Source organism: Microplitis mediator, chromosome 2, assembly GCF_029852145.1.
Source record: "Microplitis mediator isolate UGA2020A chromosome 2, iyMicMedi2.1, whole genome shotgun sequence".
Taxonomy (NCBI): Eukaryota; Metazoa; Arthropoda; class Insecta; order Hymenoptera; family Braconidae; genus Microplitis; species Microplitis mediator.
Genome location: NC_079970.1, coordinates 17,963,671 through 17,980,192, shown reverse-complemented (window position 1 = coordinate 17,980,192; position 16,522 = coordinate 17,963,671). Strand labels below are relative to the sequence as shown.

At 31.0% G+C, this 16,522-nt stretch overlaps 1 protein-coding gene and 1 long non-coding RNA gene across 12 annotated transcripts in view; one reads left to right on the top strand and one right to left on the bottom strand.

The window, feature by feature from the left end:
- The window catches only part of LOC130663699 (uncharacterized), a 104,693-nt gene that overhangs the window by 54,597 nt on the left and 33,574 nt on the right, over window positions 1-16,522 (bottom strand). The gene's annotated exons all lie outside the window — the stretch shown is intronic.
- The window catches only part of LOC130663694 (ryanodine receptor), an 89,696-nt gene that overhangs the window by 63,060 nt on the left and 10,114 nt on the right, over window positions 1-16,522 (top strand). For 5 of the 11 annotated variants that reach the window (XM_057463101.1, XM_057463098.1, XM_057463100.1 and 2 more), the window contains 10 exons: window positions 7,596-8,614; window positions 9,859-10,230; window positions 10,379-10,491; window positions 12,734-12,827; window positions 12,910-13,164; window positions 13,370-13,390; window positions 13,990-14,010; window positions 14,449-14,860; window positions 15,582-15,986; window positions 16,071-16,287. In XM_057463101.1, coding sequence (XP_057319084.1) covers window positions 7,596-8,614; window positions 9,859-10,230; window positions 10,379-10,491; window positions 12,734-12,827; window positions 12,910-13,164; window positions 13,370-13,390; window positions 13,990-14,010; window positions 14,449-14,860; window positions 15,582-15,986; window positions 16,071-16,287 — 2,929 coding nt within the window. Of the gene's footprint in view, window positions 1-7,595; window positions 8,615-9,858; window positions 10,231-10,378; window positions 10,492-12,522; window positions 12,633-12,733; window positions 12,828-12,909; window positions 13,165-13,369; window positions 13,391-13,989; window positions 14,011-14,448; window positions 14,861-15,581; window positions 15,987-16,070; window positions 16,288-16,522 lie in introns of all 11 variants that reach the window. The other 6 variants (XM_057463106.1, XM_057463103.1, XM_057463104.1 and 3 more) reach the window with 3 other exon arrangements.

Below are 16,522 nucleotides of genomic sequence, written 5' to 3'. Positions count from 1 at the left end.
AAAAGCCATCAGCAGGATAATTGTTGTTGCAAAGATGGTCAACCAGCCATAGAAATTGAACATTTTTTCCAGTGGTGTCATTACACTGAGAGAAAAAATCGGTTTTCTGAACTAAGGAATCGTAGTTCACAGACGACTCAGCTATTGAAGTCAGTTTCAGTAACTAATACGCCACAGTAAAGTGCTCTACGACTACATAGTCGTTCTTACTATTTTTAGTTACATATACTAAGATAGCAATAATGAACATAACTAGTTTAGGGAAAGTTTTTATTACTATCAGTTTAAAGTTAACATAACTATAATTTATATTGTAGTAAGCAATTTATTCTTAGTCTAATAAACATTAAGATTATTGTGATGTTAATAATGTACACTTAGTTCTTCAGATCATTTATAATAGTAGCAAAAAGTATTTGTGTCTAGATGTACACACTAGAAAATCGAACTTTCTGCGAATGTACTAATTTGACTTATTGTAACTAAACATTCATAGTTACCATTGCCATAATTTAGTATTGCAAGAAACAAATTTATTTAGCGATCTGTAGTGCAAATTTTGTTTTATTGTTACTGAATTCTTTTTTCTTTAATAGCCAACATTTATATGATAAATACAGAAAATTTTTTTTCTATTACATTAAATGTACTTGATGTTTTTCTATTATTACAAAAATTATTTTAGGAAACATTAATGTTAAACATTAATGTCATAATGTAATTTAGTACATACTATATTACAATCAAAAATGATACTAGTCACTCTGTCAAATAACAGATAAATTCTAATGCCAGAATTGTTCTCAAGCTTGGAATATAATACTTCTGAAATAAATTTCTTATCAGGGACACTACAAAAGGTGGGCGCGATCTAGTGGCGAGCACCGAACTACTCCCAATGCTGTTGCCTTGCTCTGGTGACTTCTCTCTCCTCCATATATATCTTTTCTCCCAAGAAATTTATCCCTTAGTTTAAGCAACTATTCTGTTTTGGTTGGAGCATGAAAAGTTCTTGCGCTAAATAATAGTACTCATTCAGAGAAATTTTATTTTCTTTAAACAAAAAAGTGCAGATTGCTACAAAAAACTATTACATCTTGCTTCAAAAAAATATCTAATATTAAGAAATAAAAACTTCTGTGACAAGTAAAAATTTATCTTGAATTTTTATCTCGAATCGAAATATTTTTTTTCAAGTCAACATATTCTCACGCTTAAATCGAAAAATGTTTACTTATTTAAAGAGTTTTAATTTCTTAATATAGGAGATATGTTAGTTTTTAGTAACAATTGCATTTTTTAGTTTGAAGAAAATAAATTTTCTCAGAATAACTACTATTTTTTTAACGCGAGAATTTTTGTATGCTTCAACCAAAAAAAAAAAAAAAAAAAAGTTGTTTAAGCTAAAAGGAAAATTTATTGGGAGAAAAGATATAAATTATCTTGATTGATTTTCATTTTAATAAATAATTCCGAATTGATTGACAACAAAAAATTTTTACACGCCCTTTTGGTATAAAAAAAAAATTTTTTTTCACTTTTTTAATCGATCTTCACATTTTTAACAATTCGGAATTGATAAGCAAAAAAAATGTTTGATACGCTTCTTTGGCTCAGCAGAACCAATAAGGTGTATATTTTGCAGTACGCACTTTTGGCATTAGGATCGGAATTTATAGCCAGAGAAACTAAATATTAAGGATATCCATAACTATATTCTCCTTTGAATTTTTTTTTACAGTTGATTATTAGTCAGCAGAAATATTCTATAATTATTAAATTAACTGGAAATTGGTTGTTTAGACAACTAAGATGAAATAGTACGGTTGATACTTTTGTCAGTAGTAAAAGAAACTAAATAAATGCAGTTCTATGAGACGGCAACTAAACTCTTAGTTGAGTCAACTATTAAAATTATTTCTACCAACTATCATACAGTCACTAAGCTAACATAGTTACTGTATCTATATTATGTTAATCGACTCAATGATAAAGGTAATATTGTGTTCACTACTAAGTCTTGATTTAAAAAGATTGAAGTTTTGTAGTGACCATAATGAGGCAAAAATAGTTTCTTAAGTTTAGTTAATGTAACTATTTTTTCGTGCTGATTCACACTAGTATATAGTTCCAGTAACAATAAAAATTGGTTAAGGAGACTATATTTTTATATCTGTCGCTGAATAGTTCAGGTTACTAAGCACTTTTCTCTCAGTGTAGTCCGCGATTGTGGGTCACTATGATTTCATCAGCAAATAATATTGGAAATGACAAATAATAATAATTAAAAAGAGTTATCGGTTCATTATGCATAAAATATGTGAAGGGAAATAATATCAAATCTACTGAATGATTATAAAGCAACAGATTGTATAGGCCTATTTCTTCGTTGCCTTTAAAAGAAAAAACATAAGTTATGTCTAGTGTTATATTCAAAAAATCTATTAACCACCGTCCGAACATTCCCATGTTTGGACCTAATTTTTCAAATAAATATTGAGAGTTAGTGTTTCTAGTTATATGTTCATCAACAGGGCCATTTAAGTTCTCTGATAGTCGTAGTACTTTTATCGCGTAGCCATTGAGATATTTTGTACGATCAAATATTATATTATCACATATATTGGAACCTGTTGAAAATGAATGTCAGTATTACTTTTTATAATAGACATTTAAAGCATTAAAAAAAATTGTTTATTCAACGCATGCCTGATTATCGCGACTTATTATATCTGCAAAGCAAACCCTAAATGACCGTTTACCGATCGGTGGTTAATAATTCGTCAAAAAGCAAATGGCGTCCCATGTTCTTCAACAGCGTGTGTTTATAGGGTCATAAACAACCGCATTTGAATCCATAAACACATTCCTCAAAAGTCATTATCGACCGTTCTCAATAACTCTACTCACTAAAGCAAATAATTTTGACACTAAATGTATTCAGAATAAGTAGTACAATCAATCTAACAACTTTAATGTCAGTGTCTAGGTATAAATACGTTGGTTCTTTTTTATTAATTGAAATCAATAAGAAATGAGTGGTGAGAGAAGTCAAGAACTAGTATTATTAGAACCCCACCTGATTTAGGGTTTACTTTGCTGATATAATAATTCGCAAAAATCAGACAATTGTTGAATAAAGTATAGTGCATAGCACGTGAGTTAAGTCTTTATCCGTCAAACACAATGTTCTTAGCACTCGTCTCCGGTGCACACTCAGCACTCACTGGCGCTTGTGCGTGTGCACCTACGACTCGTGTTAAAAACATTGTGCTTCCCGTATAAATACATCGAACCCTCTCGCTATGCAATGTACTATTATTTAACGCAGACTTGATTTGCACACTTTATGACGTCTGCGTTGCGAACCTTAAACGGCTGTTTATCGACCGGTGCATAGAAGTTGAATAAAGTCAACATAGATTTCTTCGTTTTCCGTCGGTGTTGCGAAAAGTGAGTGTTATAATAAAACTTCACAACGCGTCTAAAGATTTTCGACTAAGCTCCATCTATTAATTTTCGTAAGATCTCGTTGAGCGACTGAAAGTTTTTTTGTCAAAATCTATGTTGAACGGCTAGTACCCTTAATATGGTTACTTCAATTCATTATATGGGGAGTGGGTTATACCGTGTGGTTGTGTTGTAACTTTTTTATTAATAAATATTTAAATTAATAATTAAAACATCCGAGAGAATTTTGAATAACAAAAACAGCCATAATCTTCGCTTCACAAATTGTAATTAATCGTGTAAATCAGGTAATCGTTGAACAAAATATAGTGCATAGTAGGACATTGAAACGGTGGGTTGCCGTTCAAAACTGTAGTTGATGGTGGAACAGCCTTTTCGTGGGTTACCCTAGTTAACTCAGACCCATGAGACTCTTATTTTATATTCTTTTTAGGAATATACCCGAACTGGCCTTACAAATCTAAACTAACACTAGTACTTAGCCTAGATCCGTGTTCGGTGGATGGTGATGTCCCTGATGACCTTGGACTGGCTGGATAACTGATGAATATGTGATTATAACACCTTAACACTAAAGGTGGGCAGGATAGCAGGTGAATTCACTCAAACACTGGTATCGGTTATTAATTAAGATTTTATTAAGGGAAAATACTTAATTAATGCCACTTCACACACACTTATCAGTATTATTAATTAATAACCGTAATTAATAACGGGAAGCTTACGCAATTCAACTAAGTGTGAATTGGATCAACCTGAGATAAAGTTAAACTAAATGTTAACTTTATTACTGATTAACTAAATGTAATGCAGTACTACTGGATTGACTGATTAGAACACGTTAGACTATTACAAGGAGTCTAGGTGTCCAAACCTTTAAAGCTCTCATTTGATTGACCGCGCTCCCTTATATAGTCGTGCCGACGCACTGTCTCACGTGACATTACCTGAGGTCACCTGATGTCGGAGGCGCACGAGGCAACTTCGTAACAACATTCAGTTTTTATCTGACGAGCGCAATGATTTCAGCACAAGTCTTTGGGCCACATACACCCCTGGTTAAAAAAGAGAATTAAAAAGGATTAAAAAGAATTAATTTGTCAATATTTTTAATCCTTTTCAATACTGCCAATCCTCTCTTAAATGGCCACGTTACATGGCTTAATCCTTTTTAATTCTCTTTTTTAACCAGGGACGGGCCATTGGCCGTGCATGGGACACTACGGCACGTTCTGAAAACATTGCCCTCCCCCTATAAAGACTATCTTAGTATCCTAACAATGTAATATACTATTTCGTGCCAATCCGTCAGTTTTAACGCAAGTTACAGATATATAAATATTAAACTAAACTTCTTTAGTCTTAGGTCATAAATCGCGTTCTCAGTAATGTTATTTTCATTAAATAAATTAGGCTTACCATTTAAATTAAACCCAATTTCCTGGGAATATTGAATTTCAAAAACTCCCCAGTAACCGTGATAATCAGCAAAATAAAGGTCAAGGACTTTATACCAAAATGGCGGTGCATAATCAGCAAAGGAGTTCAATGTCGTTACAAAAATTATATTTTCTTTATATTCTATCATTGAACAATAATAGACTTCACAGTTTTCGAAATTATGTTGAAATTCTCGAAATATATTTATTATTTCTGTTTCTTCCAAAGTATTATCTTTGTCAAATATAAACATTTTTTTGATTTTTAATGGCGGCAGCGGCGTAACTGAATACAATTGAGGGAAGTCGGTTGAGTTATCGACAATTATTACAAAAGTTCTTATTTCTTGATGCGCCATCATTTCATTTGTTATTTTGTATTTATTAGTCACAACAATATCACTAATTTCATTGGGCAATTGGAAATTTTCACCATTTGCCCAATATCCAACTGTTCCCAATTCCGTACCGCAGCTTTTAAACAAATCTCTCTAATTGTAAGAATAAAAAATTACCGAATCAATAAGTTAATCATGGTTATTATTATCATTTAAGTTATTGAATTGAGTGTTCACAAACATGCAAGTGCCGGCTAGGAGACTCTAAGTCCGAGAACCGACAAAAATTTTCTTTGGGTTTTAGCTTACGCGTTAATATCGCATTGAAATCGTGATATTAATCGAGTATTGAATAGAATAAAAATGACACACCCCATCTATATACTTAGTCTTACTTTCACGAATTTTTTATTTATCTGAGATGAGTACCCAGCTTTTTTTTTAACTTCTCGCTATGAAAATCAACGATTTTCGAAAAATTTGGAAAGTTGTTGTCACCCCGGTTTTGAAAATGGAGTTTCCATCAGGTGCCGATGTTTTGAAGTCTTAGATAAGTAATCTGGATATTTTCAGAATGATGCCTCAGTGTCTGTATGTGTGTGTATAAATTTTCTATAACTTTCTAATTATAAACAAAAGAAAATGATCAACACGTTCTTTGTAGGAAATTAAATTATCGCTAACGTCAGTAGGATTATTTCTTTTACCGAAATTTGATAGTTAAAGAGTTATTTCAATAAATATTTAATTCATAAAATTTTTCGTACCATCATTTTGTTGAATAAAGTGATGCGATTGTTATCAATTGTTATATTTATTTGTCCAGTTACAAAATTTATCAAAAGACTCCAACTCAGTATTAAGTTAATCATTTCAATTGCTCTAAACTTTTTAGTCATATTCCATTCAAATCGTCTGGCCTGAAAGAAGTTTTCTACTCAACTGAAACCCTTTCTATTACATGAAATAAATCTGAAGGTTTTTATTGAATAAAACCACCTGCGTAATATTTTTTATCGATAAATCAATCTAGCAACCTTTTATGTTTATCCAAATTTGACAATTCATTTCCTTAAATATTACGAAGTGACTATCAACCCAGTCACTGTATGAATAATATATATTTAGTGGTTAAGGTAACATTAAATATAATAAATAAATTATTTAAACCAACTAATTATGTTAAATAAATATTTGTATTTAACGAACGAATGTAACACAGTAAAAGTAAGAATACAATAGAAAATGCTTAGATGCGTGGATGCAGTCCAGCTCCTTGAGCTCGAAAGCATTGGTATGAAAACATTTTCGAGCTATTCGAGCTCGAAAATACTTTTGTATGCCGTTGTTTTCGAAAAAAAAGTTTTTTACCATTTTTTCTCCAACGATATCTCTCAATCAAATTGACCGATTGAGGCGGTTGAGGTGGCAATCGACGCGTTTTATTGAGTTCTAAAGCTGATCAGATTTTAGGATTAACTTATGTCGTTGTTTTTGTGATATTTCAAAAATACCAAAAATAAAATTTTTTTGTTAAATTCATTCGACAACGGTTACTCTTGAACGAATGAACCGATTTTGATGGTTGAGGTGGCATTCGACGCGGCTTATAAAGTTTTAGAGCCGAGTCGATTTTGAAATCAATCCATGGAGCACATTACAAGTTATCCAAAAAAAACATTTTTGAAGAAATTTTATTTTTGGAATATCTCTGAACGAGCCCTACCGATCAAGCTTAATTTTTCACAGCTTTTAGATATTGACAAGCTGCGTTGAATGCCACCTCAACGATCAAAATTGGTCCATCCGTTCAAGAGTTACAGATATTTGTACATACGTACGTACGTATTCAGGTACACACATACATACACTCGGACATCATTTTGAAATTAGTCAGAATAACTCCCTAGAATAACGTCAAAACGTCGAGATCTGATAGAAATTTGATTTTCGAAAATTGGACCGAAACCAATTACTTCCCGAATTTTTGAAAATTTCCAATTTTCTTAGCGGGAAGTTAAATAGTTATGAAATTAATAAAAAGCCATTGATTTGCTTAATAAATTAATTAAATTTCCATACATAAAATACAGTATCATTTTTTTTCCGCGCTAGCGGTTAAAAGTTATCCTGTTTTGGCTGACTCTAGGCGTTAAAATTACCAGTATCAATGCAGGTAATGTGAGGTCTTCGACTCAAAGTCAACCTCACATTTGTCTGAGAACGTCTTGTTTCATTCCTTACCACACAATGTACAATTGTCTTTGAATACTTTTTTGTAGATATTTAATCTGGTTACCCACAAACTACTGTTGTTATTAAAACAATAAATTATTTATGATTACAGTTGATCAAATTCAAGTGGCGTCATACAAAATGTTAGCATCACTCTATACATTAGGAACAGACTCATCTTTAACCCACGATCGGAAGTATCTGAAGACTGAAATTGAAAGAAATAAACCAAATCTAGGTTCATGTCTCGGTGCATTCTCAAGTTGTTTTCCCGTAGCGTTTCTTGAGCCGCATCTTAATAAACATAATCAATTTTCTTTGCTAAATCGTATTGCTGATAATTCTCTCGAGGCACAAGACATTATGACGCGGATGGACTCAAGTATGCCGACATTAGAAACAATTTTAGCAGAAGTAGACCAATTTGTCGAGTCAGAACTAACTTATATCGATGCCCCACATATCGTTGATGTCATACTACCTCTACTGTGTTCTTATCTACCATTCTGGTGGGCTCAGGGTCCAGATAATGTCAATCCCACCGAAGGTACTTATGTCAGTATGGTAACCAGTGACCACATGAATCAATTATTGAAAAATGTATTAAAATTAATTAAAAAAAATATTGGTAATGAAAACGCCCCATGGATGACACGTATTGCTGCTTATACACAACAAATAATTATAAATTCCTCAGAGGAATTATTGAAAGATCCATTTTTACCGTTAGCGGAAAGAGTTAGAAAACGCACGGACAATATGTTTCACAAAGAAGAATCATTACGTGGTTTTATTAAGTCATCAACTGATGATACTTCTCAAGTTGAAGCGCAAATACAAGAAGATTGGCAATTACTTGTACGTGACATTTATTCTTTCTATCCGTTGTTAATAAAATATGTTGATCTTCAACGTAATCATTGGCTGAGAAATAATATTTCTGAGGCTGAAGACTTGTACAATCATGTGGCGGCAATTTTTAATATTTGGTCAAAGTCACAATACTTTCTTAAAGAAGAACAGAATTTTATTTCTGCAAATGAAATTGATAATATGGTACTTATTATGCCTACCGCTATACGAAGAACTGCTACTGTTACTGATGGATCTGCTCCTGTTGGTGGCGGAAAGGTTTGTATTAACTCTCAATCGCCTACTTCCGGTACGAATCGTAACGGTCACAAAAGTCCTGTAGAACCCAACGTTTTTGATAATTTTTATAAATCAAAATAATTCATATTTTTAGGAGAAATTGTATAGAAACATTTTTTTAAATATTTTTCTAACAGTTGGAATTGATTGTTATTACAAATTTTAAATTTGAGTTATGAAAAAAAAATAGGAAAAGTAATTTTTTGCATGAAACGACTATTACTCTATTAATTTTTAATATTTTCAACTAAATCTCGTGGGAAATTATTGGGGAATAAATACACCTTAGCATAAGATCAATGAAAAAGATAAATCTTCAAAAAAAATATTTAATTTAGTCAATAAAGTGAAAAACTTTCCATCATATATTTAAAAATTATCAATAAAAAGGTGTGATTGGTCATTTTCCAATATATTTGTAAGTGTTGAGTTATTTGAGAAATTTTAAGAAACCTTTTTTGTAGCATTTTAAAGAAATAAATTCCCGTGTAAAAAAAATTTGTTCCAAAAACTTTCCTGACAGTGAACTTCCAAAATTGAGACAATTCTGAACTTTGAGTTGAACATTTTTGGAACTCTAAAATAATTAGAAGTGTGAAAAATTTTCAACTAGTGCGAACTTTTCTTCCGGCTTTCTATTTTTTTTGAAATTTTTTAAACAAAAATGATTTGAATTGACAATTTTATATTCATAATAAGTTCAGAATTAGTTCCAATCACTCATTTTTTGAGTATTTTTGACTATTTTTGAACCAGTCAAAAATTGAAAAAAAAAATTGACTTTCCCAAAAAGTTCTAATAAAAGTAAAAAAATGTTCATAAATATTTTTAAATCATTTCTATTTTTTTTGCCCCATACCTGAATAATTCTGGTAAGAGTCGTAAATGTTCATAATTTCTTTTTTTTTTGTTTTTCAAACCCAAAAAATTGTTTAATTAAAATATTTTTGCTCTTTTAAAGTTCCAAAAATCTTCAACGTAAAGTTCAGAATTGACTCAAATTTGGAAGTTCCCTGTCCTGAATATTTTTGGAACGTTTTTGGAACGAATATTTTTTACACGGGTTGTATTTGTTTTTAAAACTGAATAACTACGGAGATATTTGGAGTTTAAAATCGCCTGGGTTTCTATGGATTGCGTGAGACCGTTGAAGGTTGAACAAATAAATTACTTAGTCTTTGTAATTAATAAGAAAGTAATGTAAATATTTTTTTTTTTAACAGAAAAAGAAAAAGAATCGTGATAAAAAGCGTGATAAGGATAAAGAAGTCCAAGCATCATTAATGGTAGCCTGTTTAAAACGTTTATTACCAGTAGGACTTAATTTATTTGCCGGTCGTGAGCAAGAATTAGTTCAACACTGCAAAGATCGTTTTCTGAAAAAACTTCCCGAGACAGATATTGCAGAATTTGCAAAAATACAACTGACGTTACCAGATAAAATAGATCCTGCAGACGAAATGTCTTGGCAGCACTACTTGTACTCGAAACTGGGACAGAAGAAAGACATAGTTGAATCTGGTAAAACGCCACAAACTGAAGACGTTGTTATGAGAATCACCGACATGGCCAAAGTTCTCTATGGATTGCATATGGTAAATTATTTATAATAGATGATTTTAAAAAAATTATAATTCATTAAAGTTTAATTAATTTTGTTAATTTTTCTATGAGTTTTATAATTTGTTAATTAGTATGTTTATTTATAATTATGGTTAATTTATAAATTTTTTTCTCGAGTAGATTGATCATCCTCAGCAGCAAGGCAAGAGTAGTTACAAATCCGTGGTCTCTATTCAACGGAAACGAGCGGTTATCGCTTGTTTCCGTCAGAACCCCTTACATTCCTTACCCAGGTATCCTTATTTTTATTTATGTGTGGTCCTTTATGATTAATTTATTAAATTTATTTACTTAACTGATATTTTAACAGTGTGCTGTGATTTTAAATATTTATAACAAATATAATAATGCCCTATTAAAAAAATCCACATGGGAATCCAGCTTAGATTCCTACGTGATTTTCTACATGGCGTTTCCTGATGGATAGACATAGAAATCAAGATACCCGGATTCTATAGAAATTACTTATATAGAAACCCAGATTCTTATGTGAATTCCCCATAAAGAAATTCATATATTCAAGTTTCTATATGGGAACCCAGGTACCCACAATTTCCTATGTAGGTTTTCTACATGGGAATTTAGGTATCCAGTTTCCTACGTTAAGTTTCTACATGGGAATCCAGGTATCCGCCGTTTCTTATGTAGATTTCCCATATGGAAATCCAGATACCCATGGTTTCATACATGGATTTTTATATAAATCCATTTCTTTGTATGTGGATTCTTATGGATTCCTATGCAATCCCATATTGATTTTTTTGATAATAATAATAATTTATATTTTTAAAAAACACTGTACATCAAATTTTGCCAAATAATAAAAATTAAATTTAAAAAATTTTGAGCCCCCATGATATTGGCGAAAAATGATTATAATCATGAAATAAAAATTTTTACAAAATTTAGCAAAGTCGTTGCATTAGAAAGTTATGGCAAAAAGAAGCCATAGAATTATAATTTTACAATTTTTAAGAGCTACGATTTCTAAATTAACGGACTGATTTTGGTTTTGATTAACGTAAAGAATTGACAATTATTAATTTTTTTTAAGTTTCGGAAAACCAGAAAATTTAAACGATGATTGATTTGAACTTCAAACTATCGCATTTTCAAAATTTGTATTAAAATCGTATTAAATTTTGATTGAACGATAAAAAAATTTTCATATTTAATTTTATGAGAAAGTACTAAATAAAAAAGTTTAAATTTATGTAGAAATGTGTTACAAGTTGAAAAAAATCAGGATAACAGTTGCTCTTTGAGCTCGAAAAGATTATTGTGAATATATTTTCCAGCTTTTCAAGCTTGAAAAAAGTTAAGTTATGCCTTCACTCAAGTAGCACAGAGACAACTTTAAGATGTCATAAAAATGACTTTTAAAAGGACAAGGCAAATTTTAATTTGTCTCAAAGTCAAGTTTTCTTAAATAAATAAGACGCACAGATGTTGGTCTCAACGTCATAGAGTCATAGAAAAATTCTGTTATTTTTTCCGTCTTATAAAAGGACATTTCAATGAAAAAAAAATCGGTTACATGACTTATTTGTCAATTATTTGTAATTTACTTTTTGTCGTCACTTGTGTCAAGTCTTTTAAGTAGATATTTTTTCGGTAACATACATTTCTGATCGCTTTGTCAACTATTTTTTGAACGAATCAACCAATTTTGATGGCCAGTGCCACATTCAACGCAGTTTTTTAGCCTCTAACGTTAAAAAATTTTTAGGATCAGTCACTTCAACAAGCCGAGTCAAAGATCTAAATCGGTTACTCCGTTCAAAAATTACAGAATAGTTACATACACACATACATCAACTCGGACATCATCTAGAAATTAGTCGGAATATCTTCTTAAGACTTCCTAGGAATAACTTCCTTTTTTTTTTTTGAAAGTTATAAATTTTCTTACCGAGAACTTAAAAATGTAAACTTTGAGTTATATGCTGTTTTAAATTTGGAAATTTTTTATCTTTGCCCGGAAAGTTGAAATCAACATCAAGATAAATTTCGCGTGTACTTGGCTCTATGATTGAAAATCACAAGAAATATCTATTTTAGTAACTTTATTAACGGATATCTGAAAATCTAGACCGGATACAAGATTATAATTTCTACTAGCATATTTGGTGAGCAGCAACTCATGCAAAATTTTAGTTCTATCGCAAAGTTTGAGTTGTACGGTGTAGTAATTATTGACCGTATTAATTAATTTAAATATGATTATTAACAAAGTTAGTTGTATGTGCATGCTAAACTAATAGGCTACTAAACCATCACCATCGAGAGACGGTTGGAAACGCGTTTTGTGTGCAGCGAGAAAACGCGCTGCTGTTGCATGTCTTCGTAGTGAGCCTTTATATAAATTAAGAAGGTAAATTACTCGATAAATTTTTTTATTTTGTTTATTTATTGCATTGTAAATAATTGAATCATCATAAAAATGATAATATAATATGTGATAAATTATTTTAGACATCGCGCTATAAATATATTTGCAAGAACTTATTATGAGCTGTGGCTTCAAGATGAAAATGTTGGACAGGAAAAAATGATTGAAGATTTAACGGTAATTTTATAAATAATCAATTGAATAAAATATTTATAAAATATATAAAAATTTGTAATTATTTATATAATTTATGGGACAGCAAACTTTCGAAGACGCGGAACTTAAAAAAGTCGATTCTGCGGAAGATGAAGGAAAACCTGATCCCTTAACCCAATTGGTAACGACTTTCTGTCGTGGTGCAATGACTGAACGTACTGGTGCACTGCAAGAAGATTTTCTGTATATGAGTTACGCTCAGATTATTTCAAAATCTTGTGGAGAAGAAGAAGAAGAGGGCGAGGATGAAGAAGGTGGCGGTGGAGGTGGTGAAGAAGATGGCAGAGCTGCAATTCATGTAAGTTTTTTTTTGTTTTTAAATGAAAATAAAAGCTTAGCTTGTGTTTTAAGTTTCAAGCGAATGAAATTGAATTGAATTGAATTGAATTAAATTAAATTGAATAAAATTATTGGATGGTAATGAACTAATAGATAAAAAAAAAAGAAAAATGAGAATATTAATGCATGTATTCTATTTTTTTTTTTATCACATCGGCCAGCAGCCGACAAATAATCAAGTATTGGTAAGATTGAGTAGTTTAAATTTTCGTGATCGTTAAATTTGTAGAGGCCAGGACAAAATAGAACATCATTTTTTAGAAAAAAAAATATTTTTTGTTTAGAATAATTTGTATAAAAAAATGGGAAAGTTGACCAGTCGGCCGATTTAAAATTTTGAGTAAATTTTATTTTTAATGATTTTTATCTAAACTATTTTATCGAGAAAAAAAAAGCTGTCTATGGGGTAACTGGGTCATGATTGTAAAATTTTTTTACGGAAAATTTAAAATTGGCCGCATTGTCCAAACTGATCAACTTGCTCCATTTTTTTTCTAAAAATTACAGAACAAAAAAATTTTTTTGCATAAAAACGATGTTCCATTTTGCCCCGGAAACCTACAAAAAATATGGTGTGTCATTTTACCCCCGTCTTCCCTATATTAATTGTCGAAATTGTTTATTAATCATTGTACTTATCATCGATAAAAATTGAAATTTTTCATTAATTGTTGTTATAAATTTTTTATTTAAAATCATTTGAGTATCGCATTGTATAACTTTATTTTTTTACTGTAATTAATAAGTTAATTTTTAATGTGTGATTTTTTTTTGCTTACCAAAGAGGCCAATGTATAAATTAATGGTAAGATTAATAAATAAACTATTGCGTAAATTAAATTAAATTAATAATTAATATACAGTTTAACCTGGTTATAAGTTACTCGGCTATAAGTTACTTCCCCTCTATTTTTTTTTCGCTCGTCTTGAAATGGTACCCCCACTCCAGTTCCACTAACGAAATTTTTCCGGTTATCACGAAGGAGATTGTTTCTGCAATCTTTTATAAGTTAATCAAGTATGTACGTAGATAAATGACAAACGTCAACGAACTTACAAAAGAACTGCAGGCACAAACATAAACGCGACGCACACATATGCAGAAAACCGAGCGTTCGCCAAGTAAAAGATAATAGGGGAAAACCATTTCCAAGAAATTTTTCTCCTATAGCTCCTAAAAGTAACTTATAACCAGGTTATACTGTAAATAATAAATATTTTTTAAACTTTTGCATAAATACAGGCGCAAGAAATGGAAAAGCAAAAGTTACTGTTTCATCAAGCACGACTTTCAAATCGTGGGGTTGCGGAGATGGTTCTTTTGCATATATCAGCATGTAAAGGAGTACCAAGTGAAATGGTAATGAAGACTCTAGAATTAGGAATATCAATTCTTCGCGGTGGTAATATTGAAATACAGCGAGGAATGTTGAATCATTTGAAAGAGAAAAAAGATGTTGGTTTCTTTACATCAATCGCTGGATTAATGAACTCCTGCAGTGTGTTAGATCTCGATGCATTTGAGAGAAACACAAAAGCTGAAGGTTTGGGTGTAGGATCTGACGGTGCTGCTGGTGAAAAAAATATGCACGATGCTGAATTCACATGCGCTTTGTTCAGATTTATTCAATTGACTTGTGAAGGCCACAATTTAGGTAAAAAAATAAAATTTATTATTTTATATTTTTTTCATGATACCAGCATCGAAAGTTGAAGTTTCAGTGTCTCTACAGCCAGTCGAAGCAAACTAATTTCAGTCCAATGCGGCGAATTAATATTTACTGCTCTCCGGCCAGAAAGTGGCAACTTTCTGGCCGCTACTCTAAATGAAGTTGCCACTTTCGGGTTCCGTCGAGCAGAAAAATAGTATACACACCTTGGCCAGTACAAAAAAAAGCCTCAAATCACATGTTTGTTAGCCTCGGCCAACAATTACATGTGATCTGAGACTTTTCTCATTTTACTGGCCTAGGTATGTAATATACTATAGCAAATGCGTAATTGTGAATGCCTCCAGTCAGCGGGCAGAAGCAAACTTGTTTTGTCCCTTGGGAACAAACAAATAATGTTTCTGCCCACTGACTGAAGGCATTCGCAATTTAAACTCTGATACTTGTCATTTGTTTAATAGTCATTTCAGACCATTAATTTTAAATTGCTTAATTATAAATTTTAAACAACGATTTATGCTTACACTGATAGTTGATCACACCATTAGTCTTAAATTAACTTGTTTCTTATTGGCTGCTGACACTGAAACTTTAAGTTCTAATGCCTAAAGCTCGGACAACTAACTTCACCCTGGTCTGAAATCGTTTCGTTTAATCCTTTGTCACACAATATACTATTTATATAATTAAATTTTTTATTTCGTAGACTGGCAAAATTATTTAAGAACACAAGCAGGAAATACGACAACAGTTAACGTTGTTATATGTACAGTAGATTATTTATTGAGATTACAAGAATCAATAATGGATTTCTATTGGCATTATTCGAGTAAAGAATTAATTGATCCTGCTGGAAAAGCAAATTTTTTTAAAGCAATCAGTGTCGCTAGTCAAGTATTTAATACACTTACGGAAGTTATTCAAGGTCCTTGCGCTCAAAATCAACAAGCACTTGCACACTCACGTTTATGGGATGCTGTCGGTGGTTTCCTATTTTTATTCTCTCATATGCAAGATAAGTTATCAAAGCATTCAAGTCAAGTAGATTTATTAAAAGAGTTATTGAATTTACAAAAAGATATGATTACTATGATGTTATCTATGCTTGAAGGTAATGTTCATTAATTCATTTAATTACTAGTAACTAAGTAATGTAATCATCAATTTAATTTTATTTTTAATTTATAATTATTAGGAAATGTTGTAAATGGTACAATTGGTAAACAGATGGTAGATACTTTAGTAGAATCAGCGGGTAATGTTGAATTGATCCTTAAGTACTTTGATATGTTTTTGAAACTTAAGGATCTTATTTCCTCGCCAAGTTTCCTTGAAGTTGATCTTAATAAAGACGGATGGGTGTATCCGAAAGATTTTAAAGAGAAAATGGAACAACAAAAAAGTTATACACCGTAAGATAAAATTTTTACTTTATTAATACCTTAGTTTAATTTTAATTATGCAAAATATATCGTAGGATTCTACTTATAGTGTAAAATTGAAAAAAACAATATATACCGATAATTGTTAGCATCCCGTATGGAAAAGCCATATAATGAATAATATATGAGAAATATAAAATATTATATACCGGCAAAAATGTATATATGTTCCTATATACAAAATGTCATATAATATTGTTTATAT